Source organism: Lynx canadensis, chromosome F1, assembly GCF_007474595.2.
Source record: "Lynx canadensis isolate LIC74 chromosome F1, mLynCan4.pri.v2, whole genome shotgun sequence".
Lineage (NCBI taxonomy): Eukaryota > Metazoa > Chordata > Mammalia > Carnivora > Felidae > Lynx > Lynx canadensis.
Genome location: NC_044319.2, coordinates 64,495,247 through 64,523,160, shown reverse-complemented (window position 1 = coordinate 64,523,160; position 27,914 = coordinate 64,495,247). Strand labels below are relative to the sequence as shown.

The 27,914-nt window shown below is 63.3% G+C and overlaps 3 protein-coding genes across 3 annotated transcripts; all 3 read right to left on the bottom strand.

Moving 5' to 3' along the window:
• Window positions 1-379: 379 nt before the first annotated feature.
• Window positions 380-5,639, bottom strand: TAGLN2 (transgelin 2). Its single transcript, XM_030303403.1, is given in 9 exon segments — window positions 380-1,104; window positions 1,359-1,389; window positions 1,392-1,460; window positions 1,769-1,811; window positions 1,813-1,866; window positions 1,868-1,945; window positions 2,352-2,405; window positions 2,407-2,559; window positions 5,460-5,639. Coding segments are annotated over 9 exon segments (1,011 nt in total). The 5' UTR covers window positions 5,538-5,639; the 3' UTR covers window positions 380-653.
• LOC115504867 (basic proline-rich protein-like) lies at window positions 5,577-8,922 on the bottom strand. Its single transcript, XM_030302065.1, has 3 exons — window positions 8,905-8,922; window positions 6,144-7,429; window positions 5,577-5,664 (listed from the first exon to the last, which is right to left on the bottom strand). Exons 1-2 carry the CDS (start codon window positions 8,920-8,922, stop codon window positions 6,335-6,337), a joined length of 1,113 nt encoding a protein of 370 aa, XP_030157925.1. The 3' UTR covers window positions 5,577-5,664; window positions 6,144-6,334.
• Window positions 8,862-27,174, bottom strand: IGSF9 (immunoglobulin superfamily member 9). The gene is given in 47 exon segments (XM_030302063.1): window positions 8,862-9,325; window positions 9,486-9,605; window positions 9,608-9,612; window positions 9,874-10,010; window positions 10,012-10,185; window positions 10,187-10,251; window positions 10,254-10,310; window positions 10,313-10,597; window positions 10,600-10,734; window positions 11,048-11,089; window positions 11,313-11,429; window positions 11,432-11,455; window positions 11,458-11,487; window positions 11,574-11,612; window positions 11,615-11,665; window positions 11,845-11,932; window positions 11,934-12,094; window positions 12,354-12,390; window positions 12,392-12,530; window positions 12,768-12,894; window positions 13,095-13,130; window positions 13,133-13,166; window positions 13,168-13,219; window positions 13,221-13,243; window positions 13,422-13,538; window positions 13,949-14,076; window positions 14,079-14,091; window positions 15,182-15,310; window positions 15,312-15,325; window positions 15,420-15,446; window positions 15,449-15,469; window positions 15,472-15,501; window positions 15,504-15,536; window positions 15,539-15,561; window positions 15,658-15,799; window positions 17,716-17,833; window positions 18,100-18,224; window positions 18,227-18,256; window positions 18,948-18,998; window positions 19,001-19,078; window positions 23,520-23,550; window positions 23,846-23,928; window positions 23,931-24,002; window positions 24,005-24,031; window positions 24,268-24,445; window positions 25,352-25,508; window positions 26,501-27,174. Coding segments are annotated over 47 exon segments (4,461 nt in total). The 3' UTR covers window positions 8,862-9,143.
• Window positions 27,175-27,914: the final 740 nt, after the last annotated feature.

Here is a 27,914-nt window from a genome sequence, read left to right as displayed (position 1 = left end):
CTAGTCCCCAAGCTGATCTGGCCAACTGGACAGGGGCCACCGTGTCCCAAGCCTGCCCGAGGGGCCTCCCACCCAGCCCACCCTCCTCTGGCTGGGGGAGGGGGCCGACCAGGAGCACCAGGTGGGATGTCCAGATCCCTCGGGTAGCTGTGGGCACCGCCCGCATACCCTCCAAGGGCAGCTTCGAGGCCCCATCCTCAACCCCAACCTACCCTCACCTAAACCACGGGAGCCAGAGAACAGGGAAGAAAATCACAGATGGGGGTGAGGATCGCAGCCTTTCATCCGAAATCCCTCTCCCCTGTACCAATCACCACGCTGCCCCCACGTTTCCTCCCTTCCCAGTGGAGGGCTCACGGCCCTAGAACAACCAAGTCCATCCAAAAAAAGGCAGAGATATTTAGTCAAATCAGCAAACTCAGGTTTTTCAAGCCCCAGCCACAGCAGGGGATGGAAATGGGAAGCCAAGAGGACCCCTGCCAGGGGCCGGCTGCCTTGATGTGTGGTGAGCGCAGCCTGGCTGTGGCCGGGGAGGCCTCTCCCTATAAATTAGGTCCCTGCAGCCACAGCTGGGGGCGAGGCATGCTGGCGGAAGGAAGGCCGGAAGGCGGAGTCCCTGACCCCCGGCAAGGAATGGATTGAGGGCACGGAGCTCAGGGGTCGTGGGGAGAGAAGCCAAGGGCAAGTGAAGAGGTATGCGCTGGGGGTGGCGAGGCCCCCAAATTTTGGTCCCAGGAGAAAGAGGCCAGTTGTGGTTGGTCCAGTTTGGGTGGGTTTGAGGAAGGGAAATGTATTAGTAAGCCCAGGGGGAGAGCCCGCCGTCGGGTGCCCCCAGAGGAGGCAGGCAGGCCCCCGCCCTGGCAGAGGGGAGTCCTGCGAGCCCCAGGGGCTCTCGGGGAATGTCCTGCTGAAATATACATTATATTAACCATCCGTGGGAGGGCGGGGCAGGGCGCGGTGGGATCAGAGGATCTGCGGGGCATCCCGTAGCCGGTCATGCCTGCCTGGGACGCCCCGCGGTTGGTACCCATCTGTAGCCCGATCACGTTCTTGCCCTCTTGTAGCTGGTTGTCCGAGAAGTTGCGAGGGTTCTCCTTGGATTTCCTGGGCCGAGAGAGAGTGCTGGTGAGAAAGGGGCTGGAGGCGGCCCCGGGTGAGTGTCTTCCCTGGGGGCTCGGGTGCTGCCACCAGCTTCGCTCCCCCCGGAGCCACCTCCCTCCCCGTGTCTCAGAAGGGACAGTCCCTTGCCGTCCCAGGAGAGCAGCGAGGACTCGGGATGGTGATGGATGTAAACGTGCTTTGAGCGGGACCATTTTCTAGGGACGGGGACAGGCCCCGGGACGCCCCGCGATACTCACTTAGGAAACCAGTTGGGATCTCCAGAGAAAAGCCATCGTCCCGGGCGACCGCCAGCCCACCCAGGTTCATCAGCGTCCGCTGCACACACGCCATGTTCTTTCCTGGGAAGGGGAAGGCGGTGTGTTGGCCTCGGCCGTGCTGGGGCCCTGGTGCCGGGGTTCCACCTCCACCCACGTGGTCAGCAAGCCTGGCTTCCCAATTCTTCTCCTCTTCATCCCCACACCCTCCACCACCCCAACCCCCAACACGGCCCACTCCTCCATGAAACACACACACACGCGCACACACACACACACCCCTGTCCGCGAGGTGCCAGAAACCCGCCCCCTTCTCCCTTCAAGACTGCCTAGCCCAGCCTCTGGCCTCCAGGGTGACGGCACCCCCGGCCCCGGCCCCGGCCCTGGCCCACCTTCCCAGAGGTCCACGGTCTGGAAGATGTCGGTGGTGTTGATTGCCATAGCGTTCGGCCGCCTGTAAGAACTGAGAGATCTGCTCCATCTGCTTGAAGTGCCATGGTGGAGGCCTGGATCTTCTTCACGGGGGCCTGCCCCTCGGGGTACAGCCCGTTGATGAGCTCACACAGCACCTGGGTGAGGACAGCAGGGGTGCAGAGGTGAGGCCGTGCCGCTGCCAGAGACGCTCAGCCCCCGCGGTTCCTGTCCTACCTGAAGGCGCTCCGCCTCCACCGGGAGGGATGCCCGGGCTCCCTCCCGCCCAGCCCCTGCCTCTGAACCCAGAGTGAAAGCCTTGCTGTTCCAGCATCACTGCCTAGAACACCCCGCTCCCCCCCACCCCGGTTCTTCCCTGTGTCCCCTCGGCCTCCCTTTCACTCCACGGGAGGGAGGAAAACACGGGTCCTCTGCAAGATAGGTGCCCGGGCTGAGGAGGACGTGGGACGGGTGTGCCCGCAGTTCCGCAGCTGAACTGACCCCAGGCGCCCCCAGGCCCGGCTCTGTCCCGGGCGCCTGCAGTCAGAAGGGCCCAGCTCTCACCGTGCCATCCTTGAGCCAGTTCTGGAAGTTCTCGCGCCCAGGCTGGGGCCGGCCCCACATCCTTGCGGCACTGGGTGGTGATCCACTGAATCAGGACCTGCTCCAGGTCCGCGTCATACTGTTTCTCAATCTTCTGCTGCACCTCCCGGCTCAGGCCGTAGGCGGGTCCCCTGTTGGCCATTCCAAAGGGCAGCGGTGGCTGTGGGAGCTGGGGACAAGACGCGGCCAGGACCGCAGTCAGGTCTCCGCAGCCTGCAGGGACACACTCCGTATCCCCTCGAGACCCGCCATCAAAGGAGGGAACTTTCGGCCTGACTCCGGGGCACAGGCTGAATTAGCACTGCTCAGAGCTCTAGGGTTAAGGGGCCACACGGGCCATCTCTGGGTTCCCCCAACCCTGTGACGAGCAGTCTGTTTACGACACGGAGTCCTCCCATTAGATGTCATTTGAACAGCCCCACTACTCAGATGAGACAGAAAACCCACTGAATAGAATCTGGGCTAAATGAGGCCAAGCCTGGGGGTTCAGCCCCTCATTTGGGGTGGTCAGCTTTAGCAAAGGCAAGCTGGCCATTCTAACCCTTCAGCCCTGGAAGGGAGATGATTTGGGGAGAGGAGGAAGACCTGGAATGGCTAGGCAGATCTCTGCCAGGAGCTAGAGAACTGGACACAACTGCCCTCACTTAGCCACTGGCTTTCACGGAGCACCCACTGTTTGTGCTGGGGGTTGCGGGAGAGACAGAAGCCTTGGGTCCCAGAATGCCAACAAGAAACCAAGTGAGCACCCAGGAAAGGGTAAGGCTTGTACACGACAAATACCGCACAGGCCTACACAGTCAGACCCCACATCACGGAAATGCAGAAGAGAGTGTGGGCAGAAGCAACCTGGAAGGCTTCCTGGAAGAGGAGGTCTAAGTAGGTCCTTAAAAGATTTCGGCAAGCAAAAGGAACCTCCCACGAGAAACCACTGGGCAGTCAAAACAAATTCTACTCTCCTTTCTAGAAGCTGCGGTGGGCAGAATCATGGCCCCCCAGAGGCATCTACACCCTAAATCCCAGAACCTGTGAATGTTACATGGCAAAAAAAAAAAAGCCTTGCTGATGTCACTGAGTGAAGGGGAGGGTCCCCTGGACCATTCAGGTGGGCCCAGTGTCCTCACAGCCAGGGTCTCTATAAGCGAAGGAGGGAGGTAGGCAAGTCAGAGCAGGAGAAGCAAGAAGAAAGCAGAGTCAGGTCAGGGTCAGGGTCAGGGTCAGGCCCACGTCCTGGACAAGGCCCGGAGAGGGATTCTCCCCTAAACTCCCCAAGGAGGAACGCAGCCTCGCTGCCACTTTGGTTTTACCAGTGAGACCTCCGGGGGGATTTCTAGAGCCGCACGATGTGCTTTAAGTCACTAAGTTTGTGCTCATTTGTGAGGCAGGAATAGGGAACTGACACGGGAGCCTCGGTGGTATTTTAGGGAAACCTGGGAGGGGAGGGAGGGTTGGGGAAATGCACAGGAGGGTTTCAGCTTCATTTGAGACCTCACTTAGGAAGAACTGGGTGGTTTCCAGACCTGGCCCGTGGGCAGTCTGTCCCCACCTACTACCTCACTACCTAGGTCCCCCCTCCGGGACCCCATGGAGCTGTCTCGGGAATGCTACTCATGCAAGGGGGAGCCAGGACCAGAGAAAGGACAGGACCTCACTTCCTGTCCCCATCAGCTCTATAAATGAGCTTCCCTTTCCATTCTGAAATGCAGCCAGCTGCCGGCTGCTCATACAGGGGGAGTCCCCAGAACAAGCACCTGTGTTCAAGGACAGGAAAGGGAGACACTCTTGCCCCCCACATCCGGCTCTCGACCAGGTCAGACTTAAGGGCTGAAGTCACTCAGGCTCCCTCTCTCTCCCACACACCCCAGGCTAAACAATCCTGCCCCCCAGCCATGGGTCTTGGGGCTCAGGAGAAGAGTCAGGTCACAGGGGCAGAGTCACCTCAAACCCCTCTGGCCGCTCAGCCTTGGGTCTCAGGCTAGTCCCCTCCCCCGCACTCCAACATGGCTGTTCCTTTCCACTCCAGCTTATCCAGCAGCACATTTCCCGAAGGAATCCTCCCCACAAATCAGTTATTTTATACTTCATTAAGAGCAACCCCCCCCCCCCCGCTTCCCCTTCCCCCCCTTCCCCCGCCTAAAGGCTGGGCCAGATAAATGTCGGTCTGGGCCTTGACCCACATCACCAGGCACACACACACACACACACCACACACACACACACACACTCAGCTGGGGGAGGGCAGGCTGAAGCCTGCGGAGCAAGGAGGACAAGTGTCTCTCCTCCCAGCCCAGCCCCAGCAGCCCGGGGCCCCTGGCACACAGGGGCATGTCCAGGAGACCTGAGATGAAGGGCAGCCACCAGTAAGCCCCCTTTTCTTGGCCCAATGTCTAGACCTCTCTTCTGAGAGCAGCTTCACTACGGTCCCCTGGGCCTCAGGGCTGTGTCTCCTTGGAGCCACGTGGCCTGAGGCCAAGGATCACGATGGCCCAGGGAGAGAAAGGGCAGGAGAATCATTAACCCAGGCAGCAGGGTTAGCAGGGGAGAGCAGTGGAGAGCAGTGTCCCCTCCACAGGGGCAGACCGGACTTGGCCTCCCAGACCCACCTCTGGGCACAGGGATGACGCTGAGGGTCCCTCCCCACTCTGGAGACTGGACCCAGCTCCACTCTGGGGCCACAGCCCGTGAGCCCTGAGGTGCCACAGCTGTGGGGCAGAGAGCTGGGAAGGGGAGGGGCCTGGGGAAGGGGCGGGGCAGCCCGCCAGCCTGTCCACAGCTGTTTCTCCTCCGGCTCCCTGGGGCAGGCGCCAGCCGATGGGCCGCGGCTGGCCGGCTGGAGCTGGAGCGGGTCCACCCTAGTGACGCCCAGGGGACCTTCCTGGGCAGCCCTCAGCCCAGCAGCCCTCCCTCAAAGGAAGGAAGACAGCCAGGTGCCTACTGGGGTGGGGAGCGGTGTAGGAGATGCCTGGGCTGGGGGTCCCAACAGAGACGACCTACCGCTGAAACCACCTGGGGGGCGGGCCTGGCGCGGGAACACCCCTCACCCCCACCAGAGACCCGGGGCAGGACGCTCACCTCGCCCCACCCCACGCAGATGTCAAGGGAAAGGGTCCCTGGCTGGGGTGTTTCGTGCGGAAGGCAGAGACTCTCCATTCATTGTGCACGCGGGGGAACTCCTGAGAGTCGGGGGGTCAGGGCTATTCTGAAAGGGCGAGATGGGGGGTCCCTGTCCCCAAAGTGAAGCGCACAGGAAGCAGGCGGAAGCAAGGATGATGGACACCTGTGACCAAGGAGCCACGCGGGGCAGCCCCCCACCGTCAAGTCAGTGAGCAGAAGAGAAGCTGAGGCTGCACAAACAGGAAGCCTCAAGGCTGCGGGAGGAGGGGTGAGGTGGGGGCCGTTGCCATGGCTTCTGTGTACCAAACACAGGAACCCGGCAGGGTGGGGGCACCAGGCAGAGACACGCACTCCGCACACATGGAGTGGAGTGGAGTGGTGACGAGGCTCTGGGCACCGGGCCGCAGGCGGCATCCTTGGAAAGGGGCCCCTGGCCGCATTCTCAGGTGGTGGGGCAGGTGCAAGGGATCCCGCAGCGGGGGAGGCGGGGGGGGGGGGGCAGCTGCGGAGGCCATGGTGGGGGGCATCCGGAGGAGTGGGAAGTTACGAGTTTGGGGGCAGAGGAAACAGACTCCGGGAAACAGTTCAGGAGAAGAATGCCCCGGGAACCGAAGGACTGTCGGGAGCCAGAGAGCCCCATACCTGAAAATCCTGGAGGGAGAAGGGCTGGGGTGGAGAAAGCAGTAGAGGCCAATCCCCAGGGGGCAGGAGGGCTGGGGCGCTGGAGGGGGGGTGCAGTCGGCCAAAGACGACCGCGCCGCCTCCGCGGGGTGGGCCCCCCCCCTCCCCAGCCTGCCTTGGCCTTCTCAGCAGCTGTGGGCCTTCCCGGGGGACTAGGGAGGGGAAATGGGGGGGTGGCGTCGGCGAGGGGGAGCTGTCCCTCTCTTTGGTGCTCCGCGGTCAGAACTCGGGAAAGCCCATCCAAGCCACTGGGCCCCCCCCCCATCCCCGGGACCCTCACTCCCGCCACGCTCCTTTCTGCTCCCAGATGCCAGGCTCCCCCCAGAACTTCCCGGGCACGGGCTGCAAGGGGGCTCTGGGAGGCCTGCGGGGCCGGGAAGGCGGCCGTCCACTTCCGGTCCTGCAGGTCCGGCCCCGCCGCCCCGCCTCGCCACACCCAGGGCCGTTACAGCCGGATGAGTCACCCACAGCCCGCCGCTGGGGTGACGCAGTGGTCTGGGCAGCCCGCCGCCCGCCGCCCGCGGCCCGCCCGCCCGCGGCCCCGCCGGCTTTCCCAGCAGCAGGGGGCGCGGGGTGGGGGCCCGGCCGGGGGGGGGGGGCGGGGGGTGGACCGGAGCTCCCGCAAGCAGCCCCCTCCCCACACCATCCCGCGCGCCGGCGGCCACCCCCCGAGGTCGGGGGCCTCTCCTCCCCAGCCCGCGACCCCGAGTCCCCAGGAAGACGGCCGGCGGGAGGAGGCACAGAGAGGGCGGCCCCCGCACGTGCTCCTGCAACGGGAAGTGAGGGGTCGCGGGGAAGCTCGGGCGCGCGGTCCCTCGGAGCCCGCCAGCCACGCGCCGACGCCCTCCGCTCGTCAACCCCGACGGCCCGGTCCCCGTTGCGGACGGACGCCCCGTCGGTGCACCCGCACCCTCGCCTGACTCATCGCCCGGCAATGCCGGGTCGGGGCTTGGGGACAGGACCCGACAGCACCGGGCGAGCAGAGCCGTCGTCGGACCCTCGCGCCGGCCCCGGGAGCAAGTCGCCGGCGCGGGCCTCCCGCTTCCCGGAGGCGCGCCCCCCGCCCTCCCCCTGCTCACCGTTGGCGGGCCGGCGCGGCGCACTCTGGGCGGGGGCTGCGGGCCGAGTGGCGCGCCCGGGCCGGGCCGGGGGTTTTCAGCGGCTCCCGCCTCGGACGGGGCGGACCCGGGGCGGGGCGAGCGCCCAGAGGCTTTAAAGGCGCCGCAGCGCCGGGGCGGAGGGCAGAGCTTGGGGAGAGGGGCAGTGGGCGGGAGGGTCTGGGGAGTCGGGCCTACGCGGGCGGCTGCAGTGGTCTCCACCCAGGAGAACCACCGTCTGCACCTGGGAGCTCACAACGTGTGGCCTCGGTGGGAAGCTTTTGCCTGGAAGATTAGCGCAAGACTGTGGGCGTGTTTACGTGGGAAGAAGCGTCTTCATTTAAAAAGGGTGGTTAGGTAAACGGAGGCACGGGTAGACCCCACCCCCACCCCACCCCCACCTCCAGCTGGCTAAGGTGGGACAGTACCGGGGTGCAGGCCAGGACAGTACCCGCATGTGCTCCCGCTCTCCACCTACTTCAGGCCTGGGCAGGAACTGACAGTGAGGTCATTCTTTGCCCCCGGGGCCCAGGGGGCGTGACCACTGTTGGGACCCAGGGTTCAGACCTGATTTCTTCCCCTTAGTCTCCTCCTCTCTGACCCGGCATCTCTTCCTAATCCTGGAGGGATCAGAAGAGGAGGCCTTAGGGGGAGGAGGGGGAGGCTGGCAGTTCTGTGTCTGTGAATGAAGGGGAGCATAGCTTAGGGTTGAAGGAGCACCCCTCTTCCGGCTTCTGCTGAGCAGTCCCCCTGGGGTGGAGCCCTGCCTACACCCACCAGTGGGGTTCTTCCTGTAATACAGAAGCTACTGTTTGGCCTGGTTTCCAAGGACATCCACCACCAGCGTCCTTCCACCTTTCTGTCCCTCGTTCCCCAATCCTGCCCGGCCCTGAGAGCCAGGTCCACCAAGTGATTCCCTGGGAGACCCACTGTTCTCACTCCTCTGTGCTTTCTGCCTGGGATGCTTTCCCTCCCTTGACCCACTTCTGATCTGATCTGCTCTACCCCATGCCCACTGTGTGACCTCTGGGCAAATGACTAAAGCCTCTATGCTTCAGCGGGCCAGCCTAGAAAATAGATAATTCTACCGACCCCATGGTTACAGAAAAGGAAATGATATACATGAATAGCCTAGAGCAGTGCCTGGCCCATAGCAGGTGCTCAGCGGCGACTAGCTATTACTGTTACTCCCATCCCGTGAGGAGCTCCCCAGGGGAAGCACTGTCCCCAGTTCGTGCTGTAACCACTCATTGTTTGTGGACTCCTTCCTCTGTGCTACCACAATATCCAACACCTAGCTTTATCACAGAACTTATCACATCACACCGTAACCGTTTCTTTGCCTGCTTCACCAACTGGCAAAAACTCACCAAGGCAAAGGCTTGACTTCGGGAACTTTGTTCATTCTCAGCGTCTAGCTCAACGGTTGGTCTTTAGGAGATGCCCTCAGCAGGCACTCAATAAATGCTTTTTGAAAGGATGTTGAGTGCAGCCCTGTCCACTCAGGAAGGGCCGCCTCCTTTTTAAGGGTTCGGGGCTTTTCCTACCTCCCTCTCAGATGCAAAGGCAGAAGACACACAGAAACATTTGTCAGACTTTCTTTATTCACCTGTAAAAAACCTCACCCACACCACAAACACCATCACCGTCACCACACACACTCACACACACACACGGGCAGATCTAAGATCCCTGTCCCAGTCCCCGGACTCCGGGGGCCCGGCATATACACCTCCTAGCAAGCCCACCCAAGCCCACCACCACCAGAGCTGCAGGAACAGTGTTCCAGGCCGGAGCTAGGGCTTGCTGGGGCCTCCCCTCTGCAGGCTCTGTGTGCCTTCACCCAGCCTCCTATCAGGCGCTCTCACAGCAGAGTGGCCTGTTCGGGGTGGGGCACTGGCTGTCTATAGACCGGTGGCCGGACCCTAGTGGCATCGCGGCGGCGACGGAAAGCTAGGAATTCCTCCCGGAGGACAGCACAGCGGCCTCGGGGCCAGAAGCACGGGCAGCGTTCAAAGAGGCCACCCTCCTCTGGAGTCTTCACATCTGCAAGAGGGGGGCACAGCAAGGACAGGGCTGGGGGTCACGGGTGCAGATGAGCCAAGGGGGAGCAGGAGGAGCAAGGCTGGGGCACGGGGCCCGGCTGGGAACAGAGGGGGGAGACGTGAACGGGGGTGCCGCACCGCCTTCCTGGGGGCTCACGCACCTAGCTCTGGCTCAGCTTCAGGTCGGGGTCGAGGGCCAGCCGCGCCCAGGTGCAGAGTCTCCAGCAATTCCATGTCCCCGGGGAATTCTGAGTCCCACTCATAGTTTTCATCCACAGATGGTTCCTCCTGTCACAGGGGACAAATGCGTGGTACGGCGAGAAGAACAGAGGGTGAGCAGAAAAGCCCAAACCCAGAGTCCCCCAACTCAGCTTGGGCCATGGGGTTTCCCCCGAAGATCCCCGGACCTCGGCAAAAGCTTCTAAAAGGAGACAAGTTCTCCTGGTCCCAGGGTGGGAGAGCCCAGAAGGCACAGTGTATTAGGAGAGGGGTGGGGCAGTCTGGGCAGGGACTGGAGCCAAGGTGGGGAAGGGCAGGGGCTGTCCTCACCTCTTGCTGACTGTCACCACGTGTTCCCTTCGGGGCCACCTCTCAGGGCCACTGGCCCAGCTGCCGGTGTCTCCCGGAGCAGGGCTGAGGTAGCTGCCTCCCGCAGAGGGGGCTGTGGAGGGGGGCCGAAGGAACGAGGGCGCTGCCCCGCCCACTGCTCTGGCTGGTGAGGCTGCCCCGAGGGGCGGCAGGGAGAAGGCTTGGCAGCAGCCGTTCCCTCAGTGTCCAGTCGGCCAGTGCCGTGTACAGGGGCTCTGGGGTGGCCCCGGCCCCGACCACAGCCCCAGGAAGCGCTGCCCTGGGGGACACTGTGGGCGGAGTCCGGGGGCTGAAGGAGAGATGAGGTGGGGCAGGGCCGGGTATCCATGTAATCTGGGGTGGAGCAGGCCCGGGCTCCTCGAAAGGGGGCCAGTCCCCGTCCACATTCATCTCCCGGAGAAGGGCAGGCTCAGGTACTGAAGCAGGGGTCCTGGACCAGGCAGAGGACTGGGCGGGCCTCGGGGAGGGGGCCCCACAGGGCTGATGTCTGCAATGCAGAGGGGCTGGGGCATCCCGCTGGGGCTGCTGCTGCTGCAGTCATAGGACCTGGCCTGGTGCTGGGATGGGGTCCGAGGTTCAGCTCGCTCAGAGCCTGACCTTTCTTGGGGGGTCCCGGCGCTGGGTCCCATCACAAAGCGGCCGTCTGGTCCCCGGCAAATGGGCTCCAGGGGTAAGGGGCCCCGCTAGGTGGAGGATCCGGAGGGGGGCTGGGGGGACCAGCGGGCTCCCCCCAGAGCAGACTCTGGCGCAGGCTGGGAACCGGGGAGCCCTGGAGCTTCAGCTTTGCCACGCTGTCAGGACTGCCCGAACCCGGAGGCAGAGCTGGGGAAGGACAGGGGATCCGGCTCTGTGTCAGGGAGCCAGGCCCCTTCCCAGCACCAGCCTTGAGAGGTTTGGTGAACAGAGCAGAGCTAGGGACAGCGAACAGACACCAGGACGCACGTGGTGGAGGGGTGGCAGAAAGGCGCACAGCCAACAGTGGGCAGCCCCAGGCTGGGACCTCTGCATTCCCGCCCTCACCTCCTTCCAACTTCTGTTCCGCCCCTCCCCGCCCACCCCAAGGCACCACCTAGGAGGCCAAGACAGCGGGCGCAGAGGGAAGGCCGAAGGAAGCGGAGGAGGTGGAGGGACTTACTGCGGAGCTGACTTCCCGGCGGGGAGAAGATAAGAGGCGCATCTGTTCGGGCAGAACCAGAGGTGACACCGGCAAACCTCAGGCCCTCCAGAGCCCCAGGCGCACAGCCTCACCCAACACCCGCGGGCAAACCCTCCCCGCTGGGGACAGACAAGTGCGGACGGACAGGACGCACCTGCCCTGCGCGGGAGGCGGGTGGCCACCTCCGGGGGGCGGGGCTGGGACGGGAGGCGGGGCCCGCGGGGGCGTGGCCTCGGGGGCCTACCTTGGCGGAGGCGCTTGCGGCGGCGGCGGGCTGCCCTGCGCCGGTTGGTCAGGCAGGCTGCCAGGACGCTCACGAGGACAGCCACGCCCAGGAAGCAGACCCCGCCCACCACGCCGCCAGGACCGGCTGGGGCAGGAGGCCTGCAGCTGCGTGCGGGAGGGGTACACCTCCAGGCCTGGGCGAGGGGTCACGAGGGGCGGTCGTGCCCGCGACAGTGGGCTCAGCGCCCCCCCCCCCCGTGCTTACGCTCTGCCCTCCCGCCGGTTCTCACCGAAGTGGACACGTTGGCCGTGTTGCTCGATCGCTGACATAGCTGCCTGCGAGGGCCACGAGGCGGAACTCATACAGAACGTTCCTGGGGGGTGGGGGGGGGTCCCGGGGAGGGGGTCAGGACCCAGCACCGCCCACCCCAGCTCTGTCCAGAAAGACCGTGCAGTTGGGAATGGAGGGTGAGAAGCCCAGGTTTGGGGAACGGAGCCGGGGCCCGGAGCACCGCGGGGAGGAACCTCCCTGTGCCTGCCTCGCACACATACCTTGATGAGTCCAGGTACCAGCAGCTGCATTTCTGTGCCTGCCACGGCCCGGTCTAGCACCTCCCAGCCCTGGGAGCCTTGCCGCCCCCTCCAGGACATAGCCATCCAGTGTTTAGGGACCGTTCTGGGGATCCCAATGCAGGAGCACCCCCCGGGGTGTCCTCACTGCCACCAGGCCTCGGGGAGGTGACAGGGCAGGTGACATCTCAGTGGGCGGAAGACTGGGGGCAGCTGGCGTGGTGGGAAGCCCTAAGCAGGGCAGACAGGCATGAGATGGGCAGACAGACAACATGCCGACCCCTCTATTCCCCGCCCCCAACTCCATGCTCAGCCATTCTCCCAGAGCCCCTAAAGACACCCCCGATCACGTTCCATAAACCCCTGTGGACCGCAAGCTGCCCGGCTCCTCCGCCCCCTCCCACCCACGTCGTGCCAAATCCAGGTTTTCCCTATCAGTCCTATCCCGTCCGGTCAGATGCTGGCGTTGGGGCGGGGGGAGATCTCTCACCCTCGGGGGCAGACAAGACGATCTCACTGAAGGGGCCCACTCCCCAGCTTGTTCTGCGCTAGGACGCTGAACTGGTACTGGATATGGGGCTGCAGCCCCAGCACCAGGAGGTAAGCAGCCCCCACAGGCACCGCCAGCGACACCCAGTCGTGGTGGGTTCGGTCAGGACGCTTGGCCCTGGAGGACATGAGGAAACGGGGGGACTTCGTTACTAGGAGGGCCAGGAAGCTCTGGAGTCCAGAGACTGACCTGTTCCCTCCCCTCAGCCGTCCAGGATCTCGGGACCTGGGCCCTGAACACCAAAGATCCCCTGGAAACAGGGCAGCAGAGTTAGGGCGGGGCTGGGATGGAAGGGTGGGAGGAAGGGCAGAGGGCCAGAGGGAATCGGGTGGGGGGACAGGAGCGGCAGATCACTCACAGTGGGTATACCAGACACTGAATCTCTGCAGATAGCCACCATCAAAGCCGGGCTCCCAGGAGACATTGGCACCCTTGGGCAAAGGCACCACGGACACATTGGTGACAACGTGTGGGCTGGTGCCTGGGGAGGGGAATTGAGCCGGGGGGGGGAGGGGAGGCTTGTCAGGTAAAGAGCTAAGGAGGGTTCCCAGGGCCTCTGACCTCCAACCCTCATCCCAGGGCCCCTTGCCCCCCATCCCCATGTGGACCTCCACAAATGATTCTCCCGTCCCCTGTCCCACATGGGTTCCTCTGGCCCCAGCCTGCTCTCCAGCCACTAACCCAGCACGTAGACATGTGTGGAGGCGGCCACTCGGCCACAGCATTGCTAGCGGTGCACTCCCAGCGCCCATGGGGCCTCCTTGGTCATCGGTCGCAGGATGAGGCTACTGTTGCTGCCCACCTGGCCTGCCCTGCGGCCCCCGGCCCACCTACGGAACCACTGGTCAGCCCTGAGGACACATGCGGCCACCCCTCACCGAGGGCAGCTCCAGCGTCCTCCCCACCCTGTCCTCCGATGGCTCCCTCCTTCCCGCAGATGACAAGGGGCAGGGAGCGGCAGGGGTGCAGAGCGTGTGCGCGTGGGCAGAGCGGGGCTAGGAGCCTTACCTTGGCCCAAGAGATAGCAGGAGGGGGGTCTCCCTGGGCAGAGCAGGGGATGAGTAGCTCCCGCCCTACTTCTTGGAAATATTCTTCCTTAGGTCGTTCTAGAAAAGCTGGGGGAGCCTGCAAGCCAGATCTGGCATTGGGAGGGCCTCCCGCACTGCCATCTAAGGGCCGCTCCCCTCTCTGGGGCTCCCATCACACCCCATCTCCCAGGGTCTCCCTACCTGTTGTCCTCTGCTCCCCGGCGGGGCTTGAGGGAAATGGGGGTCTGGGAGGCCTCTCTGTGGGGCACACACCTCCCCGGAACACCCTTCACCCTCTCCTCTGCTTCACACCCTTTTCCTCGAGGCCAAGGTTAGCGAGTTGGCAGGCAGGTATCTTACTTTGGGACGTACGCGCCCCTCACACCCACCTCGCCAGCACCACCTCTACAGAAATCGCCAGCACTGAGTCTGACAGCTGCCGCCGCCACCGTTGGACTCCGATGACTGCTCTGCCCCCCTCGCCAGGGCGCCCGCAGCCACCCTCACCTTGAGCAGCACGCGGGTCACCGGGGAGGGGGCCCTGCAGTACCGAGACTGTTGTAGGGGTGTGCAGGAGTATTCTCCCAGGGCATCCTCGTTCCCCAGGGCGATGATCAGGGAGCCCTCGGGCCCTGGGACCAGCCAGGGAGCTGCGGGGAAGTGAAAGCGGTTCAGCAGAGGGCGGGGAGGAAGGAGAAGGCACATCCCTGCAGAGGACTCCTCCTCCAGCCTGACCCCTGCTGAACTCCAGGCCTACGCTTCTCTTTCCAGCGGCGCCCCCTGGAGCTGAGCCCTGCCTGCCGGGGTGTCCGGCACCCCGGTAATGAAAGTCAGCATCTCCACTCCAAATCCATTTCCTTTCCCTGCCTTCCCTGTTGTTTGTCAAGGGCCCCACTGTCCCACTAACCCGGACTCCTCACTCCCCCATCGAATTGCTCGCCAGATCTCTCCTCCGGGAAGGCCTCCATCTAGGCATGAAGCCCGTCCACGCCCAGGACCCCCCTCACCTCTCACCTGGACCACTTCGCAGCCTCTGAACCCCTCTCCCTGTGTCCACTGTGCCCTCCATCCGCCCGACAGACTCACTCCCGCTCACAGCTCCGATGCTGTCGCACCACTGCTCAACAGCTGCAGACTTTTTTGTAACTTCCAACAAAAGCGTATCCAGTCCTCCTATCGCAGAAGCCCCCGGGAGCGGGGACACTAGGACTAAAAGATGTGGTGGTCGCCCACGAGGGCGGACAAAGACCCCAACTGCTTGTAAGAACGTAATATTCACTTGGTACCCACGCTTCTCCCTCTTGGCCCCAACCTGTTTCCTTCTGCAGCACCGTGTACCCACGGGCACGTGGCTCCCCCCAAACTCGAGGACTCGTCACGCCCTACAAGCGAGGTACCGTTTCCTGCCTCGGGGCCCTGGTTCCTGCTCCGAATGTCTGTCCACCCCCCCCCCCAAGGCCCATCACCAAGGTCCCAGAAGTTGTTGCTGATCTGTCCTCAACCAGCCCTGGCCTTCCAGCAGAGTGTCTGTGCTCTGTCCTACCCCTTCTAGGCTGTGCCCTCCTTCAGGACGGATGCTGTGCTCCTCCACAAACACCCCCACACAGCCCCCCCCCCCCCCGGGGAAGGGGTGTATCCCTAGTCACTGACTTGAATTACACTGAGCTAACTCCACCCCAGCTGGCCTGCCCAGGATCACACCAAGCCACACCCTTCCTTCCCCCGCCCGGAGGTCTGTACCTTATCCAGCTGCAGGGCCTGCCCATCCTTGGTCCAGCTGACGAAGAGCAGTGGGGGGTTGGCGCGGACCGGGCACCGGATCACCCCCCGCATGCCTACGGGCAGGGGGGTCTCAGGAGGCATCGCTGTCAACCTGCGCTGGGTCTGGTGGGGGAAGCAGTGGCAGGCTGTGGGGGCAGGAACTTGGCCTGGCCCAGGGGGAGGGAGCAGGCTTGGGGAGGGAGCCGGTGAGGCTTACAGAGCACAGTGAGGTAGGCAGAGGCCGAGGCGGGCGCCGGAGGCCGTTGCTGGCACGCAGGTGTAGCGGCCCTCATCGTCCGCTGGGCGTCCAGCAGCCGCAGGCTCCCGTCTACAGGATCCGCACTCGGGGCTGCAGGCGGCTGCAATGTGGCACGTGTGGCAGGGGTCCAGGCTCGCTGAGCCGGGGGACTCCTCCAAGGCTGCCCACGGGCCCCCCGCCCCACCCCAAGCCCCACCTAACGTGGAACACGTTGACGCTGTCCTGGAACCAGCTATAAGTGAGTGTGGTGGGGTACGCCTCAGCCCGGCAGGCCAAGGAAACATCCTGGGAGGCATTGACCGTGCTGTTCTTGGGGGGCACCACGATGACCGGGGGGCCTGTGGGGGAGCACATGGGAAGAGAGAGCCTCAGCCCTGAGGTCCCTCTACAGTTCTTCCTGCCATCTGCCCTCTGGAATAGGGGAACTGAAACAGCCCTAACCCCTGTACCTAACGCAAGTTCCTTCTCTTCCCCAGACCAGATCCCCTTCCCACCAGGGACAACCCAATTCACCCGGACTCCCCCGCCTAGAACCTGCATGTGCGTGTATGTCTGGGAGGGGGAGGCAGGCTCACTCTCTGCTCATTTACCCTTTACCTCCTCCGCTGGTCGCCTGCTAAATCACCTCCACGTGTCCTACCCTAATGCAGGTGCCCAACACCTCACCAGCGGATACAGCACGATCCCCGACCGAGGCTCCCCCGTCTGGCCACTCCAGCGGCCATTCGCACAGAGACACCCCCTTCGGCCAGAACACAACGCTTCTGTTCAAGAACTCACAACTCCTGGGGCGCCTGGGTGGCTCAGTCGGTTGAGCGACCGACTTTGGCTTAGGTCATGATCTCACGGTTTGGGAGTTCGAGCCCCATATCGGGCTGTGTGCTGGCAGCTCGGAGCCTGAGCCTGCTTGGGAGTCTGTGTCTCCCTCTCTCTCTGCTCCTCCCCCACCCATGCTCTCTCTCTGTCTCCGAAATAAATAAACATTAAAAAAAATCTTTTTTTCAAGAACTCACAACTCCTGGCTCCCACCACAGCAAGCTCGAACTTCTCGATCCAGCCTCGTGGCACTCGGGATCCAACCCCTCCCGGCCCGGCCAACCGTCTTTTCATGCGCCAACCCTTAAGAACCCTTTCAGCTCATTGTGGGCGTGTCGTGTCCCGGGCCGGCTGCACGCCTTTGCTCTCCGAAACCCCGTCTGGAACGCTCTTCCCATGGCGTCTGGCCAGGCCGCATCATCCCTGCAAATCCGTCTCTCCCTTCTACCGCCCCACTGCTCTCCTCCCCTCCCCGGCTCTGCTGCCTGGGTCGTCGGGAATAGGAGGTGACGATCCGAGCCGGGGGGCCTATAGAACACGACAGACACGCGGGGCGCTCCGCTGAGCACCTCCCTGCAACCATTTCTTTAATCCTCACAAGAGCCTTCTGTGCCAGGAATTACTGTCTCCACAGATGAAGCAGTGGAGGCCGAGAGGCAGAGAGAAGTGAGGGCCCAAAGTTAGCAGGGTAGGTAAGACTCGTTCAGGCCTTCCTGACCCTGGCGGGCTTGGCCCTTAACAGTTCCTCAGCGCTGCCTTCCCACAGAACCAGGGAAAAGTGACACTTCGCTAACTCATCTGCCTTCCCTTTAGAAGAGGCTCTCCGAAGGCAGAGTCCAGGCCGTCTCTTAGCTTCCTTCTAGACGGAAAGGTCTCGGACAGGAGTTACTAAGTGCTGATCACTGTACTCACCTGAACCTGATTAAATTCTTAACCTAGTCCTAAAATGTAGATATGAACCTCTTTATATATAGATGAGAACCTGGGGGGCTGGGGGGGGGTTACACCCACACTGCTGGCCCTAAATATCTACTCATCCATTCACTGCTCCGTTTAAAATTAAGATGCTGGTTTTTAGAGGGGCGCCTGGGTGGCTCAGGAGGTTAAGCGTCCGACTTCGGCTCAGGTCATGAGCTCACGGTTGGGGAGTTCGAGCCCCCCATCTGGCTCACTGCTGTCAGCGCAGAGCTCACTTTGGATTCTCTGTTCCCCTCTCTCTGCCCCTCCCCTGCCCTGAACTCTCTCAAAACTAAATACAACATTAAAAAAATTAGAGAGAGAGAGAGAGAGATGTGGTTTTTAGAGCACCAGCCTGCATTGGTAGCTCCCTTTCTCTCCACGCCCCTGTGTCCTCTCCTGCTACGTGCACCCCCAGCCACAGGTCAGAGCCCCCCATACAGGTCCCTAGTTCCGGCCCGCAGCACCCCCACCAGAGCACCTAGCACCAGCAGCTGGGTGGCGTGGGAGGCACTGCCCTCGGTGCTGGAGGCTTGACAGGTGTAGACCCCAGAGCTGCGGCGTTCCACCCGCCGGATCCACAGCGTCCCATTCTGCACCTAGGGTAGGAGGGGATGAGGAAGGTTCCTCCTGCCCCCCCCCCCCCCCCCCCCCCCTGCCTCCCCTTCCCTCCCTCCCGCGGGCCTCAGACCCTGCACTTCCGAGTCTGGCCGGCAGAGGGCAGCAGCACCCCAGGCTCAGGAAGCCAATGAGGCGTCCCTCCCGGGCCAGTCTCCCAGCTCGGCCTTTGGCCCCTGGGCCTCTAGCCCCGCCCCCAAGCCTCCCCCTCACACCCTATCAGGCCCACTTAGCCCAGCCCCGGGACTCACTTGCACCTGGCCCGGCCCTGGCCAAGATCCTGTCCTCGGAGCTTCCAAGTCACATGAGGCTGTGGGCTGCCACGGGCCACACAACGCAGGGTGACAGGCTCCAGTTCCTGAACTTCCAGCACTGGGGAGGGGTCTCCAGGAGCTGAGGGGGTGCTGCGGAGAGAGAGGCATCAGGGGATGCCAGAGGGGCTCTCAGTCCAAAGAGCAGGGACACCGGTCAGGGCTGCAGGCCTCAGCCCACCGGCCGGCCGCACTGCTCGGGAGTCCCCAGCCCAGGGCCACCCTGCCTGCTGAGCTCAGGCCAAGGGAGGGTGGCACCAGCCCATCCCCGCACTGGCCTGCAGACTTAGCAACTGGGGCTGTGCACAGGAGGGGTGTCAGAGCCGGGGGAGAGCTAGTGGCCCCTGGCACCGGTCTGGGGGTCCGGAGGCCTGGGTCCAGACTCCGCTCTGCCCCTAAGCAGCGGCAGGATCCGGTCTCCCCATCCGTGAAAGGGGAAGGATTCTGACCTTCCTTCCTTCTTAGGGTTGACAGAGAATTCATGAGGTCCTGGGTGAAAAGGTGTTTTGAGAACACAAAACGCCGTCTCAACACGTGAGCCGTGTTTCGCTCAGGGCCCGGCAGCCCCCTACCCATTCCCCTCTCCCGGCCAGAGAGGCAGGGACGGGGAAGACAGAGGAAGTTCCAACGCTGGAGGGCAGGCGTGGCGGTGGGAGGGGCAAGATGCAGACAGTGAGCCAGCAAACAGGAGTGTCAGCGAGGGTGGGGCCCCGGAACCACCCCCCCCAGAGGTCCTCATCATGCGGCTCCCCCCCCACCCCGGCACCTGCCCCCAGGTTCATACAATTGACTGTAAGGTGCACCCAGGAGCCGTTAACAGAGTCGTCCTCAGGCTGTGCTTGTCCAGGAAGAGCACTCGGCACTCGTACCAGCCCTGGTCTTCCGCTCGGAGCCCCTCGATCCGGAGAGATGCCCCTTCTGCAGCCGGACTCGCCCTGGGGGAGGAGCCCCAAACCCTGGTCACGCTGGTTACTCTCAAGGTCAAGAACGAGGCCCTGTCTCCTCCAGTCACCCTGATCCAGCGGGGGACCGGAGAGACACGGGTGGGGCTGGGGTCACCGAGGGCAGATCCCTCCATTCAGCCCCGGATCACTCCTGCCTTTTAGCAGCTGAGATCCAGTTTAGACAAAGAGAACCCAGAGTGGTAGCAGGTGCACAAGACATCCTACTGAACCGCAGCCGGCTTCAAGGACCGTTGGGAGAAGGGCGGTTTAAGAGCCACACCTAGGGGTGCCTGGGTGGCTCAGTCGGTTAAGCGTCCAACTTGGGCTCGGGTCATATCTCGCGGCTCGTGAGTTCGAGCCCCGCGTCGGGCTCTATGCTTACAGCTCGGAGCCTGGAGCATTCTGCGTCTCCCTCTCCCCGCCCCTAACCCACTCGCATTCTGTCTCTGTCTCTCTCAAAAATACATATACGTTAAAAAAAAAAAAAAAAAATTAAGAGCCACACTTAGTCTCCTCGTGAGTCTTACAGGATCTGCCCCAGCCCTGGGCGCTTCGGAGGGGCAACGTATGGCTCCTGGAGGACCCTCCCGCCAGAGCACTGGCCCTGGAAACCTCAGCAGTGTTTGGGGCCCAAGCAGGGACCCAGACCTCGCCTACCAAAGCCCCTAATCCCTCGGGCTATTATCACGGCCTAAGCGCCTTAGGGTGGCCAGAGTCCATCCCAGCCAGGCAGCAAGGTCAGCAGCCTCCTCACCCCATCCCTTCACGCCCCAGGGCACCCGGGGCCCCGGCTGACTGGCCACACGGAGCTCCACAAAGCCACACGGCCACAGCACAGGCAGACACACACGCCCACCCTCCGTCAGCATCCACTACGCCACCAGGTTCAGACTGAGGCTGCCCCCCACATCCCTCGGCCCCCTCCCCACACAGCTTCGGGGGTCACCGGCAGTGCAGCCTAGTGAGAGAGGCCCACACTCGGGAGCCAGGAGACCCAGAGCCCAGCTCTGCGGTGTATTCCCTTGGGCAAAACTGGCCAAACTCGGGTTTCATCCGGAAAAAGAGGTTTAGACAAATCTGGCTGGGGAGGGAGGGAGGAAGGGACGCGGGCAGGCAGGCGGCTCACTGCTCACATACCGAACAACGGATGAGCACAAGGTGTGAAATCAGAAGCGGGACTCGATCTCGGGCCTCCCCTTACCTGGTGGCAGGTGTCTCCACCCACCCCCAGCAGCGGCTGGCCCCACGGCGCACCACACCGCCCTGCCAGCACCTGGGACTGCCTAGACCCCTCTCCGTCACCCGCCCACGTCTGCGCGTTCAGCAGGGCTTTGAGATTCTGCCCTGCTCTGTTCCTTCTCTTCCGCCTTCACCTTAGTGTGGTCCCGGAGGATCTCTCGCCTTACTCCACAGCCCACCCCAAGGCCTCCTGGCCCCGAGCCCGCCTTCCGTTACATTCATCAGCCCACCACACCTTGACTTTCGATGCGGACAAATGAGATTTTCTAAATCTTTGGGCTGACACGGAACAACTACTGCTCTGAGACAGTCCCTGAGCACGTCCCTCCCAACAACCAGACCGGTGCCCCCGACTGGCCTTCCGATACCAGAAATTCTAAAGCTGTCCTCCTGCTTCCCTTCTACCTCCAGGGTGATCTTTCCAAAATGTAATCTAAGCCTGCAGGGATATAATCTAGTGCCATCAGGAAGGAGAGGAGACTGAACAGGCTGAGGCTGGCGTGGTGGCCTTAGGCAAGGGACTTTTTCCTTCAAGGATGAGGTCCAGGGGTGTGAACTCTCCAGGATGGGTGGACCTGTTTCCAGGGCCAGGTGTTGAAATCTCCACCTAGGAGATAAGCCTAGGCCTTGCGGGTAAATATTTAACACGATCACACCCTTCCACACACACCCCCTTCGGGATTCCTCCGTAACCCCCATCTGTGTGGCCACGGAGCCCTGCGACCCCAGAGTGCAAAGTCCCCTTAAGTTCCAAAAGATAGCCACTTCTCATTACGGTTGTCTTCGAGCTCTACGAGAAAAGCAAGAAGAGGAAGGGATATTGAGCACTGAATGTGGACCATGTAACATTTAATCCTCGCAAGAAATCCATTAGAGAGGAAAGGACGGACACGAAGCTTCCTTCCAAAATCCCACGGCTTGTAAGTGACAAAGTCAGGCCTTCTTTCTCCAGATGCGGAACACTTTCCAGTGCACCATGGGGTTAGGATCAAGTGACGCTCGGGGCACACAGCACTGATCACATCCAGGGTGTTCCCACTCAGGGTGTTGGTGGTCAGCGGATAACAGTTCTAAATGTCTGCGGATCTGAACATTCAAGGAGGCATACTGCGTGCCCTCCCTTTTCTGGGAGATACGGGCTGCTAGACTTGTGGCACGGCACAGGAAGATGGCCAGGGGCAGGCAGTCAGTCCTGAGTCCTCCTGAGTCCCGGGCCCCTCCCGGAGGCCCACCCTCCACCCGCAGGGCCACAGCCTGGTGGGCTTCAGACCCTCCCCCGCCGCGCCCTGCCCCGCCCCACACATGCAGGGGTGTGTAAAGGAAGCGGGAGACACTGACTGCTCTCTCCAGCTCTCAGAAGGCAGAGAACCCACACGCACGTGCATGTACAAGCTCACATACACAGTTCAAGAGATGCTCCTTGCTGTGTTCAGAGGTTCCAAGGACCACGAAGCGAGAGGACTACTGCTTCCCGGGAGCTGTGACCACAAGGAAGGTTTTGCAGGAAAAAAAGGGGAGAGGCCTGGAGGGTGGAGTGTTCTGAGAATAAGAGAATTGCCTTGGGGCGCCCGGGTGGCTCAGTCGGGTTAAGCATCCGACTTCGGCTCAGGTCATGATCTCGCGGTTTGTGAGTTCGAGCCCCACGTCGGGCTCCATGCTGACCGCTCAGAGCCTGAGCCTGCTTCGGATTCTGTGTCCCCCTCTCTCTCGACCCCCTCCCCCCGCTCACACTATGTCTCTCTCTGTCTCAAAATAAATAAACACTAGAAAAGGAAGAAAAAAAAAGAGAACTGCCTTGCAGCAAACGACTCGGGACAGAGAGAAAACTCATGCCTTTCTGCCAGCCGCGCTGTCCGAAGTTCCCAAGAAAGACAGCATGAAAGTCAAAGACCAAGTCAGCGCGAGGGTTAGGAAGGCGTCCCAGCCTGTTTTATACCGCTTTTCACCACTTTGTGCTAGTCTGTAAATCCGGCCCCTCGCCAGATGGATTCTGGAGTCCTCAAAGGTTGGGAGCTGGGGTCTCAGGCGTGGTCCCTCCCACGTTCAGGCCACCAGCCTCACACACGCAGTCCCAGACCATCTCTCCTTCACTTGCCCAGAGGGCTTATGACAGGACGGCATTGTCCTTAGCAACCTCCACCTCCCGTTGCTTAGCAACTGCGGGTTCGGAGTCCCCTGCACAAAGGCCGAGAGGCCCCTTAGACGGGAGGCAGTAAGAGAGTTAATGGGCACAGGGCCCTCCCCGCCAGCTCTGACTGCCCAGACTGGCTGGACTAGCTACTGGGGGCGGGGGCAGGGGTGGGCACTAAGGGCAGGGGCAGGAAGAAGCCCCGAGGGGTTACCGCTCACAGCTCCCGAAGCTCAGAGCGACACGACACGGAGAAAGGAAACCCACAGGTAGCAAAGTGGCCAGCCGGCCAGCCAGCGGCTTGTCTGCCCGAGGGACCCCAAGACGGGTAGAGAGAAGGACAGTTAGGAATCCCAGGAAAATTCCTCTCCCTCCTCCGCTCCACCTGCCCCTGCCCCGTCCTCAGTCAGGCAACATTCTGTATCTACCCAGCCTCAGCCCTCAGCCCAAACCCCTCCCGGCCCAGCCCCGGCCCAGCCCCGGCCCCGCAGAGGCAGGGAGGGCGGGCTGGTGGGCACAGCCAGGTTTTTTTTTTGGTTTTTTTTTGTTTTGTTTTTTTACCCCACTTGTCCTAATTGGGCCCGGCTTTCATCAGCTCTCACGGGGCTTGTGTAGACACATCCGCTCCCACCAGGCTGTTTGCCAACAACTGCCCCCGGTTTGAAAATAAACTCTCCTTCCGGCGGCACCTGCCTGAGCTCAGCCTGCCCCTCAGGGACAGCTCAGCCAATCTCAGAGCTGCTCTCAGGATTCAAACTAAAGAGGGGAAAGGTGGGGGTCCCCTCCCCCATCAGCGTCCCCAAGGTGGCCTTTCCTGGGTTTCCCTCTAAACACTGTCTGGCCCAGCAGCCCCAGCCCTCCCACACGCTGCCCTCTGAGGCCTGCACTAAACCGCTCAGATTAAGACTCCATTCGGGATTAGGAGGAAGCCCAGCCCTCTGAGGGAGCCAGCAGGGGTTCGGAAGGCAGCCCCGGGGGAGGGGAGAGGGTCCATTCGTTAGTACAGGAGCCACATAACCCAGCCTGGCCCCATCCATTCCCTGACCCTTAGGGATCCTGGCCCTCCCCAGCCCACCCTCCGTGCACACGCACCTCTGGACGTGCACACGCACCTCTGGACGTGCACACGCACCTCTGAACGGAGACCCCCCCCCCAGCCTCCGCTGGAGAAGAACACAGGCCACAGACCCACCCACCCTGCTGCCCGTCAACCCACCTGCCAGCCGCCTAGAGCCCCCCAACTGGCATGACCCCCCAACTGGCATGACGCAGGGGGGGGGGGAAGGCAGAGCAGTTAAGAGAGGTCTTGCCCGTCCCCACCCAGCCCCCTCTGTTGGGGTGTTCACAGTACCTCCTGATCCCTTGTCTTACCCAAGTATCGGGGTCAATTCTGGGAGAGTAGAGGCCGAACTGGATGAAGATGGGGAGCAGGAATCCAAAGCGCAGCCACTCGAGACATGTAGCGGGGGCCGGCCAGCCGGGGGCAGCAGGTCACAGCCCAGCACCGCACTGTCGCCAGCCCGCCCACCACTGACCCAACCTCAGGCTTCCCTCGACCTGCGCAGACAACGGGGACCAGAATCAGGGCTGGGACATGGAGCTCCCTCAGGGTCTCTGCGCGATCCTAGGACTCTGTGAAGTGGCTGAGAGAAGCTCGACTTCTCCAGAACCAGCGCTCTTCGGCCCATACCCCGCGTGCTCACAGAGAACACCCTCCCCCCTCCCCCGCCCCGGGGAATGCCCCCCACTCCAAGGCCGGCGGGGAGCTCTTGAGCCCAGGGAATCCGGCTCACCGTCAGCCCCCTGGCTGATGACCAGGCTGAGGACGGCCAGACCGAGGCAGCAAACATAGCCCAGCTGCCTGCTCGGCCGGCCCCTCCTATCCACGGGGCCCAGACGGAGGGGCCCGGGAGGTGTCCACAGCCCAGCAAGCCCGGGAGGGATGCCTTCTGATCCGGTAGCAGGTTTCAGCTCTCACGCTTCTGCACGGTTAGGGCTTGGCTCACGTAACACCTGATGCAGCCGCTCCCTGGAGCACCACCAGATCTAAACACAAACGCAAGGCAACATGCCGAGTGGGCCAATACTGGGAACCAGAAGAAACCCCACCGTCAGAGACAGGCCAGGAGGAGAGCAAACGAAGAGAGAGGAGAGCAGAGAAGCAGGGGAGGGACGAAGACACCAGAGATCTTGCCACCCTGGGGGCTAAGGGCAGGGGTGGGGCTCTGGGAACCAGGGAAGCACTGGGTGGGGAGACCTGACAGGGGAGGACACGGGGAGGGTGGGGCAGAGGAGTTGGAAAGATCTGAAGAGCCTTCTGGGGAAACCCAGGTTACTGACGTGCCGGAAGCTGAGCTTGGAAAAAGATTTGTCAGAAAATGGGAGATGAAGGGTCCCCATGGCTCAGCCTCTTCTCTGTTCTTTCCCTAGTCCTGATGCTGATAACAAGTAGCAGATCGCCAGGGAGAACCAGGATTACTCCTTCACCCCACAGTGACAAACAAGGACCCTGCTCAGGGCTTGCTCAGGGGCACAGAGCCAGTGAAGGGCAAAACCTGGGCGGGAACCCCCAGAAAGCGGCCCCCAGGGAACCCACGCACACAATCCCTCGCCCACCTCCCCAGCCTCTGTGACTCCTGGAAGCTGGGGGAGGGACGCCGGATCTCTTTCTCCACTCAGCCTCCCAACACTGCTTTAGCAGTGACTGAGTCAGGCAGCGGGGAGAGGAGATGCCTCCCCCACCTGCTGGAATTGGGGGCCGGGACGGCACCCTCCAGGCCTGGGCAGGTCCCGGGACAGGCAGCTGGCACCACTTTCCCTTCATGATGCTGCCAAGCAGCCCTCGCTCCGCCAGACAGCACGACCCGAGTGCCTCACCCCAAAGCTTCCCATTCGCTCTCCTCCAGTGTCCTCAGGGCCCAGACTTTGCCAGGCTTTCCCTTCCCCGGCCCTAGAGGCATGGTCCCTGAAGCCGGAAGCCTGCCAGTCCCTAGTGAGCACAAAGTGAGCCCGGGGGTGCGCAGGGTAGGAACTCCTGTGGGCCCCAGAGGGTGGTCACAGTGGGCTGGGGGCGGGACTGCTGCGGCCTTGGGCTGGCCTCCACCCCGCTCCCGGCCTCCCAGTCCCGGACTGGCTGTAAAGCATCCCGCCCTCCCCCACCGTGTCTCTCAGCCCGACCCCTGCCTCTACTTAATGGCCCCGCGTATGTAACTCCGCACGACTCACCAGCAAACCTTCCCCTGGCTTCTCTCTGCCCGCGGCGGGCTCTCCCATTCTTCCCCGACAGGGCTTCTCCCAAACGGATGGGAGCCCCAGTTCCCTCGCGGCTCAGCTTTCCGAGCACCCCAGTAACCCGGGTTTCCCCAGCATTCCTCTGCTTTCCCTATGATCTTCCAACTCCTCTGCCCACCGCGCCCCCTCCCCATGCCCTCACCCGTCTGGTCTCCCCACCAAGTGCTCCGATTCCTGCTATCCCTACTTCTCACAGCCCCCCCCCCCACCTCCCCGCAAATTCCCATTTTCCACACCTGATCTCCAACTGCACCAGGTCCTCCGCGGTTCCAGGCACTCCCTTCCCGTCGCCCGCAGAGTCCCCACCCATCCTCTCCGCGGGAATCGCCCTCCCGAAAATTCTCCGGCCCCAGCCCACAATACTCTCCGGATACCCCACCCTGAATTCCCTTCTCCTTCGCCTGCTCCGGACCCCTGAACTAACCCCCCTTGCTTTTGGACCCCCCCCCCCCCAAGACCCACCCCCCTGCACCGACGCGCGCGCGCGCACACACACACACACACACACACACACACACAGACACACACGCACGCGTTACCTCCAGTCGCCTCCGGTTCTCCGGGAATCCCCCTCCCCGACCCGCCCCCCCCAAAACCCCACTTCACTCCCCACAACTCGAGTTCTGCTTCCCCCGAAGAATCCCACGGCGCCCCCAGCCCCCGCCGCCTCGGCTCCCCCGGAACTCGCGAGCCCCGCCGGCGGCCGTCCCTGCCCCGGAGCGCCCCCGCCCTCACCTGCCCGGCGCCGCGCGGCCCGGCTCCCGCAGCCACACAATAGGGGGCGGGACCGCCTCCCGCCCGGCGCCCCAGCGCCCGCGTCGCCAGGGAGACCGCCGCGCCCCGCCGCCGCCGCCGAGGGGGCCGACCCGCGGGGCGGGGCGGGGCGGCCGCGACCCCCGAGCGGCCTGGGAGTTGTAGTTTCGGTGAGGGCGGGACGCGCGGCGGCGGGCTCGGGTCGCCCCCTGGCGGAGCTCCGGGCGCCGGGAGCGGCCGGGGAGGAGCGGGGGAGACGCGCCGCGCGGGCCCCGGGTCGCCGGAGCTGGCCCGCCGTCCTCCCGGGCCTCGCCACCCGCGAGCCCCCCGCCGTCCGCGCGCGGCCGGGGAGAGGCGCGGGGCCAGACAGCCGAGCCCGGCCGGGAGCGGGACCCCCGGGGGGATCCGCGCAGCTTCGGGGGTGGGTGGGGGGGCCCGGCTCGCGTTCCCCGCCCCGCCCGCCCCTTCCCCGGCCCGACTGGAAATACCTGTCTGCACCCGCGAGCTCCCAGGTCCCGGCCCGGCGCCTCCCGCAGGGTGCCGAGGGGACCGTGCGCCCGGGCCCGGCCTGCCGAGTCGCCCCCTCCCCGCTGCAGCTGCCAGCGCCTGCGACCCGGCGACACAGGCCCGGGGCGGGACGGCAGGACGAGAGGCATCCCGGGGCCGGGCCCTGCAGGGTGCGCGGGCTTCGTAGCGCTCGGGTCACCCGCGCAGAGACCCCGCGAGGCGGGCATGACTCTGCTTGACTCGGGAGAAAACGGAGGCGCAACCAGGTGGAGCGACTGGCCCCAGACTTCCCACCTCGGGGACGGATGTCCTGCCGAGCCCGAGCCGAACTCACACCCAACCTGGACGTCATCAAACCCACCTCCTTAGAGACCTCAGGCCGACAGATGGCTGGCATTTCTGCTCCTCCGAGCTTTCTACTTGGTGAACTTGGGCCCCCTCCGGGATGGGGGGACCATCATGCCTTCCCCAGCAGGCTTCATTAAGCAGCGCACCTGCCCAGGTCCTTTCCATTGACCGCTCACCCCAGCCCGAACCCCCGTGACCCCGCCTGACCACGCCAGGCATTTCATTCATGGAATCATGGCCTCAACCAGCGTCCCGTCAGGAGAGACCCTGCAGGGTGGGGTCAAGGGCTCACACCAGCATCCCAACCTCCCCCTCCTTCCGGATGATCTCGGCCCCAAGGGCCCACATCCTGGGCCAGGAAGCTCGCCGGCCCTCCTAGGAGTCCATTCCATCCTTAGAGAGGGACTGCTGGAAAGTTCTTCCAGATGTAAACATCTGTGGGCTTTTTGCCACAGCCTGAGGTGAAAATGTGCGGGGAGAGGGGGAGGAGGGGGGAGGCAGGAGCAGGGAGGGGTGTGGTGTCTCCTGTTACCCCTCCAGC